The sequence below is a fragment of the Labrus bergylta genome, chromosome 11 (assembly GCF_963930695.1).
Source record: "Labrus bergylta chromosome 11, fLabBer1.1, whole genome shotgun sequence".
Classification (NCBI taxonomy): Eukaryota; Metazoa; Chordata; class Actinopteri; order Labriformes; family Labridae; genus Labrus; species Labrus bergylta.
This window is the reverse complement of record NC_089205.1, coordinates 19779352-19792719: the sequence shown is the minus strand read 5'-3', so window position 1 is coordinate 19792719 and position 13368 is coordinate 19779352. Positions and strand designations below refer to the sequence as shown.

The following is a 13368-nucleotide window of genomic DNA, read 5'->3' as shown; positions in this document are numbered from 1 at the left end:
GGAGAACACGTCTTCCCAAAACCAAATCCAATCACCATCTTATGTTTTGCTTAATGGGATCCAATTGAAGGGTAGCCTAATTTGTCTGGGGCCACTCAGGACAAAAAGCCTGAGCCAGATTGTGCAATTTAAAGAGCTTCTTACTTCTGTAATAACATGGAAATGGTGATAGAAAATTATAGAAAACTAAATATGAACATAACTCTTCATAACAACATGTCACTTTATGTTTGTGAGGTTTTATTTCTAGTGAAAAGTGATTTTTCAGTTTTGGATTTTTTACATTATTTTTACATTATTACTTGTTGGTTTCAGGTAAATAAACTGCAACAACAATCTAGTAAATACCACAGCAGATATTATGTCCCATGAACTGGGTCATAGCTTTAGTATTGTTGGTTTAACTTTAACACGAAATAATAAGACAGTATTTTAAAAAATGAAAGCAAAAAGATTAACTGGTATCTCTTCATTAAACTATTCTAAAGAAAAGCGCATAGCATGAACAGCTTAACAGTTCTTTCAATGTTTTTGGTACCAGAGCTGTTGAATGATGCAACATTTTCAGGATTGTGAATTGTGATTGTAAAGATGCTTTTGTGTCAGACTCTGTGGACGAAGCCGTGACTCATCTCTTTTCTGATCATGTACATGTGGAAGTATACAGCATCAAACACGTCCCTCACTGTGAATCTTTGCTGTGAAAAATGTATTTAAAGGCAGTTCTGATCTGCAGGACAACCAGGTAGCAACAGCTTCAGGCATTAAAAATGACTCTATAGAAGAGTCATATTGCTGCTGGTTGTGAAGTCATCAGAAGAAATGTTTGTCAAACTCTTGATCAAACTCTTGAAATTCCCTGTCTAAGTTGAAATCATAATTACTACTTATAAACATCTTTTTAAACTGAAACTTTGAATTATGACGTTTTTGAGTTAACTCAACTGCAACACACGCAGGAAAACTTTGCTTGGTGTTTTCATGGCGCAGTATGACAGAGAGTATAAAACAAAAAATTCACTCTAAAACACCAATATAACTCTTACTTGTAGAATTAAGAGCATTGAACAACAAATAAAATAACTGCCAATGACACCACGGTGCAAAAATTGTGATTAAAAAACTTGCAATTTGAAATGCAATGGGGGTCTACTTGTGTATTTTTTTCATGCAATAATAAAGAGTTGCAATAGATACAACACAGCAGCTATTAGTAGCATTAGTATGCATCGTCCGTACCTGATCCTCTGAAATCTGATGCCACAGAGCAAAAAATATCCTGGTTAATTCATTCAAACTGTTTTGTTTTGAATGGACGCTCCATTGAATTTAGTTTTGTTTTTGTTGTGCTATGTTTCATAAACACTACTTCTATCAGATAGCTGCTTTCATTGTGTTAAAGTATACAGTGTCTTAATAAAGCACGACTGAATGATTAAATGGCTAGAGCATCTCTTTAAGACGGGCCGTCCTGTTTTCACATAAGCTGTCTCTTTAAACTGAATCAGAAGGGTTTAGGGGGCTGATGGGATAAGGTTAAGCCATTAGGAGTAGTTAATGGTCTTTTCTGGTGTTGGTAAGTAACACTGACTAATTGTCCATGGGCAGCAGACAGCTGACGTTGGCTCACTGCGACAAGTGCTCCTGCTGCACTGAAGTCGCCACTGCTTTTTGTTTCTTTGTCTTTTAAGAGAGGATCCATTCTCTCATTGGCAGACCTCTACTGAGTTCCATGTGGTGATATAGAAAAGGACAATTTACAAGTCATTATCTCGTCTTTATTGGCTTTTTAAAAAAAAAAAACCTGTAGGAGCGGGGTCATCCCAACAGGAAATCAGGATTTGACATTCTCTTCACTGCATCACACAGGTAAGAAACACATTAGACTGGGGAGTTAGGAAACACTGGGACATGGAATGTGTGTGATTGTTTTTATGTTTAATGCTCAATTTGATCTTTTGGAATAGCTTTGATGAGGTAACAGTTATTTGCATTCGTCAATGGATCACTTCTTCTCTATCAAATGGTCAAATAAATGGTTTTGTCTACACTAAATAATTCTCATTTTCAACTAGCAGTGCTTGATTAAACTAAAGGTCTCTTTGTCAATCCAACAATTAGCTTTGATGATTAAAACTAAGAAAAATCAGCATGAGAGAAACTGGCACATTTCTAGCTTAAGCTGTGTGAAGTTCTAAAGTACTGAGACTCATGACTGATGGAGAGTGTTTTTGTGTTGGAGGTAAGGAGCAGCAGCAGTGGTCTCAGTGTCCTCAGGTGACACAGCGAGCTGCTCATTCACTCTGTTTGCGCTCCCAACAGCTCCTTTATGAGATTAAGAGATTTCTGCAGCACGCTGACATGGACAAAATTTTAAGAATGTAGGATGTGTAACCTCCAGTTAATCTCGTCTTTATGAGAAGGGAGGGATGAGGTGATTGGATTGCTGTGGCCCAGAGAGGTTTAAGGACACAAACAGGAGGATGGAGGAGAAACTCCTGGCACAGGAGGGAGATCGTTTGGAGGAAAATGTGGTGTGTCATTGAAACGAATTACCTATGCTCTTTTACTTCGATGTAGGGAAGAAGGATTTCAGATGAATCTTTTTCTCACAAAAATAAAGCAGCAGGTGTCCATTGAATAACAAGAGGCTTTTAATCAATATCATCTTTGGGAAACTTCTAAAAAAAGCAGATTCAACAAACTGGTGTAATATAAGTTTTAGACTTAGTTGCAGACTAGATAAGTGTTGTCTTGGATTCTAATGAATTGTAAATCATCTCTGCCATGTTACACGTTATGCTTTATGAAAGAGGAACAACACGACGACAGAAGCATCAGGTCCGCTCTTATCGCTCTGCTCAATAGATACAATGTAAAGGAAAGAATTTCAAAAAGAGCAGAGTACGATGGTTTGTATTATCTAACTTACAACCTAGAAATAAAATGTGTCAAATTTACAGTCAAATAATAACAGAAAAGTAGCAAATACTAACATGACTCGTGGAAAATTAGCTCAAATGAAGGTGAAACACACTTAAGGCTTAACTCAGGCTTTGACATGAAAATAGGTTCCAATTGATTATCTGATGATTAACTCAGTAGGTACTTCTGACACTCAAATTGTAAAGACTTCTGAGGTGTTTTATTGATTTTTAAACATCAGAAGTTTTAATACGTTTGAATTCATTTAGATGCAAGCAATATTCTTCAAAATGAACAAACTGCCATGTACCCTCACTGCGACTTGAGTCTTTTTTCTCATAGATTCTCATATTTAGTTTTTGAAAGGCATCCTAGTTATTTCCCTACTGTTGCCTCTTCTTCCATACTTTATATTCAATACAGATAGGCTGCATATAGCAGTGCTCTCATTCACTAACAGCATTACTAATCATGTGTTCTTGGAAAATTAATTAAACGGATTGGCAAACTGAAGGCCTCAATTGGCTTACCGTCTGTAATGCATTGTAGCAGGATGATGTCATTTGCTCATGGATTTTCAGTGTGAATGTATAATGTATATATATGTACTATTTGAAGTCATTAAAAAATCATTATCATCAAAAAAAATAATATATATATATATATTTATTTTTTGGCTTTTTGTGCCTTTATAGGAGAGTAAGGACAGTTGATAGTGCCAGAAATCAGGGAGAGAGAGATCTGGGAATAACATGCAGGAAAGGAGCTGCAGGTTGGATTTGAACCCAGGCAGCCCGTGTGCTTTCATTTTGGCCAAAATATAAACTAATGTAGGCTAAAATAGAACAGGGCTAATCAGTTGTAGCCTCAGGAGCTAATCTTGTCACACTGTGAGAAACGTCTTCCCTGTGAGTTTATCATCTCCCCTGCTCAGGAACTAAAACTGCATTCTCCTCACACATCTCCTCTCAGCAGTGCTCTCCCTATACGCTCCTCCTGCTTCTTCAACATCTTCAAATGCTTCAGCACGCTCACCAGCATGCCTTCACTCCCTTCCTGTACCAATCAGCGACCATACCAGCCCCTCCAATGGGAACTCGGGACAGTAATGTAAGCAGATGTTTCACAATACTGTGTAAATCACATTGAAAGTGATCTCATTCAGAACTTTTACCACCTGAAGCCCCCCCCCCCCATGTTTAATGTTGTAAAATGTTTAACCTTCTCTCACCATACAGTTTCTGGCACGCCCTCCCAGAGACACGAGGCCTTGGTTTGCTCCCGTCACGGCCTTTCACAAAGAAACACACAAATTATTCAGCTCAAAGGTGAGTCCACGATGCATCGGTCAAAACATGATGAGACAAGTTGGGTTCTTCTCGTGCTTCCTTTTTGAAAGTCCAAAAGATTTGTTTTATTATAAGATTTGATTAAGATGCAATCTGAGAATAATCACTCACGTTATGTGTTTTTTAATATCTTTTCTTTCAGAAACCAGGGAGATGGGGTGCAATGCATGCCTGCATTGCATGGAGGATTTATCACCACCAACGACTGAAGGTAAAAAAAGAATATGTATCAAATATTTTATTACTTAAAACAACTACAGTGAGAAAGTTGAATGTTTTTCTTTCTTTAAATTCTGTGCCATACTGTGTGAAAACACAGTTAAAGTGGACTTGGGGCTTTTTTATTTGTTCAAATGTAAAGATTTAAACTGACAAATAAATCTTAATTCAGTCGTATATTTGTGAGATAATATTTTATATTAATAACCAAACTATGTTGACTTATCTATATTACTTTTAGTTGACAGAATCGACTAACTCTGTTTTGAAGCAGCAACACAAATGGGAAAAAGTTTGATTTATATGATTTGAAATATGATCTTTTTTTAAGTATAAAAAAGCTGTTTTGTCTGTTTTTTTGTTCAGCCATGTTTTTACTAAAGGTTTTCTACTTCTGTAACACATTCCACTCACAATTTGTTCTTTAAAAATTCTATTTGATGCATCATTGAACAGAAAATGCAGCAAAAACCAGACAATCTCTGCGGTGAATGGACACCTGATCATCCAGCCGCTGTCTTACCTGATAAAGTGCAACACAAAGAATCAGACTGGTCCTCCTGCAGACACTCAAATCACGGTGATTCAATGTACCAGAAATGTTGTTTCTAAACGGGAGAATTCTGCCATAATATCAAGCCTGACCTGCTTCTCCTGTTATAGACTCTCCATGTGGATACTTCAGAAAAGCAGCAGAAGATGTCAGCTCCTTCAACAGAAGACCCCACTCCGACCTTCACACATCTTCACCAGCAACTTGCCAAAGCGGTAATAGGGAGGAGCTGGAACATCACTGGCATCTGCTCTGGAAGGAGAAACTTGATGAGAAGGAGAAACGCAGGAGCCAACAAATTAACCAAACAAAGGATTTAACTCCTCGAGACAAATCTCGGGATCAGACGGTGACTGCTGGACTTGGTGAAAGGCTTGGCAGCTCGGCTGTCAGGAAGCGGCAGCTCGAGTGCGACAGCTTCCTTGAAGTGAAGAGGCTGAAGCAGGAAACTGTGGAGGACAACTTTGGTTCTTCACACATCAAACCAGTTAAACATACGAGTGATTTTGCTGTCTTGTACCCTTCCAGTAATATATGTGATGTGAGCAGAACTCTTACTGGACACATTCCTTATCCAAGGGCTGAATTACATTCCTACCAAAATATGTGGGACTCAGACAAAAGGATGGATCTCTACTGGAGACAACATTTCTTAAAAGAGCTCACCTTAAATAACTGCAGAGTGATGGGGATACCTCCTGTAGCACAGAGGCAGACAGATGTTTCTCATGGTTACTCTTCAACACCTCTTTATTTCCCTCTCGCCCTCAGGCAGTAGGAGACCGTTTACCACAGTGAGGGAGTTTCTGCACCCACACAAGCAGAAGTGTCATTTCCTCTGCTGCAGATATCAGCTCCCCTAGCCCGACTTTCTGCAGACATTGAACCCCGAGCACTGAGTCTCCAGGATCCGTCCCACAAAACAGGAGAGCTAATCCAAGAACAACAATTTCACTGGACAAGTTGATCCGTGCATGAATTCAGGGGAGCTCCTCACTGTCCAAGAAATGAAAACAAGTTAGAGAGAAATACTTTTTTTAACCTTGTTAATGCTTCCCTTCATTTTATTCATTTCTTATTGAAGATTCATCTGCCAGCTCGCTTGCTGGTTTGATTTAGTCATAGACAGGTTCACATGAACTCTGTGGAAGAAGACTTAGTCAAGCTGTTTCAATGCTCATATTGGAGGGGTGGGGGGGGGGGGGTTCAAAAATCAAAACGGTGAAGAAAAAAACAAGGCGCTCTTCTGGGGAAAAAAAAGTTGAAAGCATTGAATAAATTGGCTATTTCATCATCGAAATTGTTGAAGTCATCAAAAAGCTTGACAACAAACCACGTGTAGAGGCACATACAGCCTTCTTCAGGGCTTAGTCCTCAGCACACAATCAGCTACTTCAATACATAACCATACATACTAGACAATAATGGCTTTTCACCTTTTTCAGAAGAGTGCCTTGGTTCTTCCATCTTTTGGAATTTTTGTTTCCCACCAAAAAGCACCTTCGCAAAACTTAGTTTGAACTTAGGAACACTCTAGACGTCTGCTCTTTGTGTCAAGGTTTCAAAATTATTGTAAAACTGAAAAATGTAGAAATAAAGGGGTAATGGATTGTTTCTACCTTTGCTTGTTCTGGGTCTGCAGAAATGCTTGGAGCTCTATAAAGCCATATTTGGGAGACTTTCTACTAGTGTTGTTGGTCAAGACCACACTAACCGAGATCAAGACATACCCAAGACCAGGGCGCTCCGAGACCGAGACAAGGGCCAAGACATTTAGGGATCGAGACCGAGTCAAAACCTAGACCAAGGCAGGGCGAGTCTGCGTTTACCTTCTAATCACAGCAATGACGTGGAAAAGAAGCCTGTCAGTGATGGTCTTGATTCAAAATCTGGAGTCTGGGCTGTCTGAGACCGAGACAAGACTGAGTAAAAATGCTTTCCATTAGGAGGCGAGACCAAGACCTTCAAAAAGTGGTGTTGAGACCAAGACAGTGACAACGCTCAGGTGCAGAGGTTTAGCAGGGAGGCTACACTGAATGTCTACCATGTTCACGAGTGAAGTGTGTGTTAGCATGCTTACGTGTGCTGAATCCCTCTGAAAAGAAAGTACAGCTGAGGCTTCTGGGAATGACATGTGCAGGTTTCTGGTCAATAACTAAATTATTGGACATAATAACATCCTGATATGTCAAAGTTTTCACTGAAAGACCAATCCATGTTTCCATTCAGCCACAGCAGACGTGACAAACAAACACAAACAAGAGAAGCTTTTGTATCAAAAATGTATTTAAAATTTGAATCAATAAAATTACACTACATCATACACGTCTTCTGAAATTCGTCATCACTGAAACATGACAGAAAAAAATGAACATGTGTAAAAGTACACGTTAAGAGCAATATTATAGAATGGTTTAGTAGTGCGTTTAAACTCAGACATATTGGGTTATCTTCAACAGATGATTTGGTTAACAGGAGCCGTCACATAGTTAAGCTGAGGAATAAGAGCTGCAGTAAGAGGTCTCTAAAACCAGTTCAGAGATGACTGTCTCAATGTATCGGCACTTTTAAAACACAGGACACCACGAGTGGGTGCCGGCTGAAAAACAAAAACACCAGCAGTGTATCCACTGAAGCTTCACAGTAAAATAAACAAGAGGCTGTTCATTTGCACAAGAGTCACCAGAAGGTGCCGCTCAGCTTACACCACGTCCATACCAAGGCCTCTTGCCACCTCGGTTAGGGCCTGGACTGCTCCAGATGTCCCACCACCATCACAGTCCTCCTGGGACAGTCCTCCAGGCTCCTCCTCGATGTGAGGGATGGTGCTCATGACGCAGTAGACCGGGGAGTCGCTGCCTCTGGGGCTGGGCTGAGAAGAAACGTCTTCACCTCCGGAGAGCTCAGAAGAGTACGAGGAGGAGGAGCTGGAGGAGGGCGAGGAGGATCCTGCAGGAGAGCTGCGTCCGCTCTCCAGCGTGACCTCCGCCCTCTTGTTCCGGCTGCTGGTTCTCTGACTTTTCCGAAGGCTCTGCGGCTTCTTGGCCATGTTCTTCATGATCTCCTTCGTCACTTCGACTGTCTCGAAGCGCACCATGTTTACTTTTAGGAAGCCGTCCACATCCTTTCTGTATCTGCAGCGGAAAAAAACACATGGAACAAATACTCATCTCATTTTCATTTTAGTCTTTACTTGTCTTCTAATTTCTTAAATTTGGGGCAATAACTGGGGAAAAGCATGAATTTTAGAAATCCCTTTTGTCAGTGACCTACCTGAAGCGGGAATGTCCAGAAGGCCATTTCAGCTCGTGCTTCTTGCGAAGGTGTAGAGTGAGAGTGTAACACCAGGAGAAGACCTTATCACAGATATGGCACTTATACTTGGACATGCCTCCAACCTGATAGTAAACATGAAGCAAGTTGAATAATGCATGTAACAGTTTATCACTGCAACTATTAATCAGACTGATGTTTTCACTGATGAGGATGAAGGAACCTTTTCCGCTTACAAACCTCATGCACTCTCTTGAAATGGTGGCTCATGGTTGGGAATGTGTGACAAGAATAATCGCATCCCTCCACCGTACAGTGATACACTGTGCCCTCATTGTGAACCTCTGTGTGCTTCTGTAGATCGCGCTGGTTCTTAAATCTATTTATAAAAAAATAAAAAGAGTAGGACAACTTCATTGCAAAGAGCTAATATAAGTCCAAGTTTACAGTCCACAGATACATAATAACTCATTAGATTAATATTTAAATTAAATTCCCAAACAAATAAAGTCAACTGTAATATTTCTAACAGGAATGTTTTAATATGTGGTTTCAGTTAAAGTCTTAAAATTGAGATGTTTGGATAACATTAAAGAAAATGTCAGGGGATTTTCTGCGACTTAAATGAATTAAGACATTATCAAAAAATATGCTGAGGTGGTGTTTTCCATATGCTAAAGATCAAGAGGGGAGTATTCGGTAAGTTGCTGAGTGTTTCTGCTTTGAAACTGCATTGTGCCCCCAAAAATTCTGAAAATATAGAATCAGACAGGAATGAGTTCATAAGTGTAATGTGTAGCCACTTCTTTGCCAAACAACAGAGGTGCAGACAACAAATAAGCTGATCTGAAGGTCTACCTCTTGTCACAGAAGTCACACGGATAGGGTCGCTCGTCGCAGTGACGGAACCGGATGTGGATCTTCAGAGCTGCCAGAGTGGTGCAGGTCATGTCACAGAAGGGACACTTCACCTGATTCACTAAGAGCAAAAAGAACAAAGCAGGAAAATGACACATCTAAAAAAAAAAAAAAGAACCTGAAATGGATTACACATCTGATGTCGGTTAATCAAATAGTTGCTGTGACCTCACCCAATCTAATCCTGAAGACCAGATTTAACACGACTAACTCGATGACAACATAATAATGACGAGCCTCCAAACCTGAGCTGACTTACTGGTGTATGACTAGTGAATAAACAAATGCAATCTTTAATAATAACAGGTTCATATTATAAAACAGCCTTAATATGATTCTGATCAAGACAGAAACAAAAATATCTGGATGTATAATGATTGGAAAACATCTGAAGATCACACTGTGCCAAATACAAAGTTTATTAATTGAATTATTAGATGTGACTGAAGTAATCCTAGAAATCTAATTTAGTTCAATCTGACAGCATTTGAAGATAAGAGTTATGGAAAATGATCTTTACCATGCTGACGAACATGATCCCTCAAAAGCCTCTCGCTGGAAAAAGCTTTGCCACAATGTTCACAAACCAGCGACTCTGTTTGAAAGAGACATTTGCAAAGCCACAAAGTCAGCATTTATTCATTAATGTACATGTAACACATCAGCATAGAATAAAGTGTCCCCCTCACCTATAGGTTCGGCCTGCCTGTGAAGGTGGTCGAACAGCTTGGTGTTACTGGAGAACATGCTGCCACATGTTGGACAGGCTACGAGTCGCTCCTGAGTGTGACTCCGCATGTGTTCCCTCAAACGGTATTTGATCTTGAAGTAAGCATCACAGCCTTCAATACAAACATCAGTCAGAGACGACACCACCACAGAGAAATGTACACACCAGGAACATCTCTTTAACATCTGTCTCGCTCAGTCGTACCTGTCCAGTGGCAGAAGAGAGCCTGCTGTTGCTGTGGGAGAGACTCTGGCTCAGCACTCTCAACATGATTGTCCACATGTCTGTAGAACCACTCTGGGTTGTTAAATGTGCTCTGCGTTGAAGATAAAAAATATAGAAAATAAATAATGATAGTGCTAACAGACATTTGGCGATCATTGCATAACTTGAATTATAAATCACCTACATCACAGTTCTCCCACTGGCAAACGTATCCCTCCGACCCTTCGGGAACCAGGTTGTTGCTGTGCAGGCCTTGGTTGCAGCTGGGCAGGTCAGGACGGGACTTGAGCAGCTGAGAGCCGATGAACTTGAGCTTGCCGTGGTAGTTGTGGAAGTACGCGTGGAACTCCAGCTCTGTGGGGCTACCCATGGATAGAAATTCACAACCAGTCCAGAGACAGGCGTACTCGTCTAAACGAAGAGAAGGAGAGAGTTATATCTGCAATTAAGAAACTAAAGTCATAACAGGATATAAATGTGGATATATTTAGAGTTTACTAAGCAGTGCTGGGCACCAAACTGGATACCGTGCAATAACCAAATATAAATAACATCAGCATGATCTGTGTTTATCATGTGTCTTATTGGTTATTAAATAGAGTTTTGTAATTTTTTGGTAAACCTATAAAAACCTGCCTTTTTATTCCAGGAGATACATTTTTATTCACGTTAACAGTATGAAAAAGTCCAGTCATTTCTAAATATCATCTCTCTAACGTAATACATCGTATCTCACAGATTGGATCCTGGGATTGCCTACATTTGTTCAAGCCACAGGTAAAAAAAAATAAAATGAAAAGGTAAACTTTGAGAGAAGTCAATAATTGTTTGAGATGCTCCATTAGTTACTTCATGCTCTTGAACATTATAGGGCGTTTTGATCCAAAAAAAAGACGTTCTGACTGCTTAAAGGTTTTGATGAATGAACTGTTAATGGGGCTAATCAGTTGGTAGAGTCGTCGCCTCTCAAACGGAAGGTCGAGGGTTCGATCCCCAGCTGGGCAACATGTCCGATGTGTCCTCGGGCAAGACGCTGAACCCCAAGTTGCTCCCACTGCTTCAGCGGTGGTGTATGAATGGGATTAGTTACCTGTGATGGTACCATCAGTGTGTGAACGGGTGGGTGTGACCTGCAGTGTAAAAGTGCTTTTACAAGCTCAAGTCCATTTAAACAATATTGATTTCGGTGACCTTCCCCAGCTCTGCTCCTGTATTTGTTCTCGCTCACCCAAGTCCTCTAAGGCATCGTTGTCTCCAAGGTAGTCCTTTAAATGCAGGGACATGTGATCGCTCAGCTCCTCCATGGTGTGTCCCTTGAAGTTGCATCCTCCCCACTCACACACCACCTCGAAATTATCCAGCCTCTTAGTCGTCATCATGGTGGTCAAAGAAACGACCTGCTCAGCTGCATGAGCTCAATCCTGAACACCTTCACACAAACATGACATTCAAACAGAGAGGAAGGGAAACTGTAGCCTTCAATAAGTTCAATTCTAATGCTGGCTAAATGGGCTATATTTTATATATATATGTCACACAGGTTTGCTTCTAGGTCGACTTTGTGCTAATCCCAAAGTTAATCACCATTTAACCTTTAAACATGAGACATTTGTTTAATCTTCACTTTAGTTTAATGTATAAAACACATTCATGTTTCCAAGATTTGTAATGCTACATATTTAAATGCTTCTTACGGGTGTTATTTGAAAGTTGCTGCTGCAGCTCTGTTCTTGTTCCCTCCTCTCAGCTTGTCTGCTTTTGTTTATTTCCTGTAAGCGCGAGCCTCAACCACACGGGAAATTGTTCTTCTTCGTGTACGGGACAGAAAAGTGCACAGCGCCCGCTACAGGGCCGGAGTCTTTCACCGTATTTAAATCGTAGACTGTAAAAAATTATTTGAATGTCATGTTTTTTTCTTAATAAAACTCGTATAAATCCCAGTAAATTACGCTTATGTTTTTTTTTTTTTTTATATATATATAATTTTAAATGGTAAAACAATTTTATTTTTTTTAAATATTTTACAACAGGTTGTTTTTCTACATTACAAGTTTGCAAATTTCATCATATATTTTGATTATCCTGGCACATTTATATTTATGTTGCTGTGCAGCGATGTCTTTTTTTTGTTGTTGCTTTGTTCCATGGTTTTGTTAAATCATGCAATCCATGCCAAACTTCTTGCCATCACTCTTTCTTTTGTTGAGAGAATTAACTTACATTTAACAAAATGTCTCTTTATATCTCAGACTGCTTAAGGTCTGTTTAGTACCCATTTTTTTAATTCTAAATTCCTATATGTAGTTGAGGCAGAGGACAGAGGAGAAACTTACATGCACATGTGATGGCTTGATGTTACTTTATTAGTTCAGGGCTGTCTGTAACCCTTGAATCAATGCATAATAAAATTTGACGATAACTCCACCTTCCTTTCTTGTAAATGTCCACTGGTTAAATGTTGGTTAAGTTAAATCCTCATGTTCAGTGAAATTCTTTCACACACGAGTGCAGGCCAACAAAACCCCCCACCATTGAAGTTTTAGATATGTAGTTAAAAAACCCAATCTTGGTTACAGTGTTGCATGATAATAATCACATTGTATCAAAAGGTGTTGGCAAGTAGCCTATCTAGATGTCCAAGCAGGAAGTGGGGAAATTAACGTCAGCGGGAATGAAAAATCCGATCAAGCCTGGGAACACGTGGAACAGTACCAAGAAGTGGAGGTAGCAGAGAGGAAATCTGAACTACTTTTCTTGGCCCTCAGCCACCTCACACATTATCCAGGTTCACATGATGCTTTTAAATTGTGCAATAGATACTTACCACTAGAGGTCATAATTTGCTGACAATCTGCAACCCACTACGCAATGTATTGCTGCCCAAGAAATACAATATCTTCATGAGGGAGCATGTTTTTTAATGCAAAGTTGATACAGCTCAAATAAAGTCATGCAATGCTGTACAGTAACAATGCAGATTTTTTTAGATAGACATTTATGTTGTTGTGCACATTTCATTGTAAGGTGGATTTCTTTAATTTGTGTCAGAGAATGGTCTGTATAGACTCAGACTTGTAACACCTATAGATCCTCCCACGCTGCCGATAATTGGCTGATTACGTTATCGACATTCATGTAATGGCTTTTTCACACAAAACACAAGTAGCTTAACCAAA

At 39.7% G+C, this 13368-nt stretch overlaps 2 protein-coding genes across 4 annotated transcripts; one reads left to right on the top strand and one right to left on the bottom strand.

Moving 5' to 3' along the window:
• Positions 1-1614: 1614 nt before the first annotated feature.
• LOC136180538 (uncharacterized) lies at positions 1615-7160 on the top strand. 2 transcript variants are annotated; one of them, XM_065960650.1, is made up of 6 exons: positions 1615-1869; positions 3901-4035; positions 4164-4253; positions 4417-4485; positions 4950-5073; positions 5157-7160. In XM_065960650.1, the coding sequence occupies exons 2-6, from the start codon at positions 3943-3945 to the stop codon at positions 5822-5824; spliced, it is 1044 nt and encodes a 347-aa protein (XP_065816722.1). In that variant the 5' UTR covers positions 1615-1869; positions 3901-3942; the 3' UTR covers positions 5825-7160. The 2 variants fall into 2 exon arrangements, with proteins under 2 accessions (XP_065816722.1, XP_065816721.1); XM_065960649.1 differs by having other exon boundaries at positions 3898-4035.
• Positions 7161-7311: 151 nt separating this feature from the next.
• Positions 7312-11999, bottom strand: zgc:112083. 2 transcript variants are annotated; one of them, XM_020654655.3, is made up of 10 exons: positions 11887-11999; positions 11421-11621; positions 10377-10603; positions 10172-10283; positions 9927-10079; positions 9758-9832; positions 9178-9298; positions 8560-8698; positions 8320-8444; positions 7312-8180 (listed from the first exon to the last, which is right to left on the bottom strand). In XM_020654655.3, exons 2-10 carry the CDS (start codon positions 11569-11571, stop codon positions 7748-7750), a joined length of 1536 nt encoding a protein of 511 aa, XP_020510311.1. In that variant the 5' UTR covers positions 11572-11621; positions 11887-11999; the 3' UTR covers positions 7312-7747. The 2 variants fall into 2 exon arrangements, with proteins under 2 accessions (XP_020510311.1, XP_020510320.1); XM_020654664.3 differs by having other exon boundaries at positions 11421-11613; positions 11887-11942.
• Positions 12000-13368: the final 1369 nt, after the last annotated feature.

Coding starts and splice junctions, on each gene's coding strand:
- LOC136180538 (XM_065960650.1), top strand. CDS start 3,943: ATGCTTCAGCACGCTCACCAGCATGCCTTCACTCCCTTCCTGTACCAA. Junction 4,254..4,416: donor ACAAATTATTCAGCTCAAAG/GTGAGTCCACGA, acceptor CTTTTCTTTCAG/AAACCAGGGAGATGGGGTGC. Junction 5,074..5,156: donor CTGCAGACACTCAAATCACG/GTGATTCAATGT, acceptor CTCCTGTTATAG/ACTCTCCATGTGGATACTTC.
- zgc:112083 (XM_020654655.3), bottom strand. CDS start 11,571: ATGATGACGACTAAGAGGCTGGATAATTTCGAGGTGGTGTGTGAGTGG. Junction 10,080..10,171: donor TCTCTTCTGCCACTGGACAG/GTACGACTGAGC, acceptor TTTGTATTGAAG/GCTGTGATGCTTACTTCAAG. Junction 8,445..8,559: donor ATTTCAAGAGAGTGCATGAG/GTTTGTAAGCGG, acceptor GTTTACTATCAG/GTTGGAGGCATGTCCAAGTA.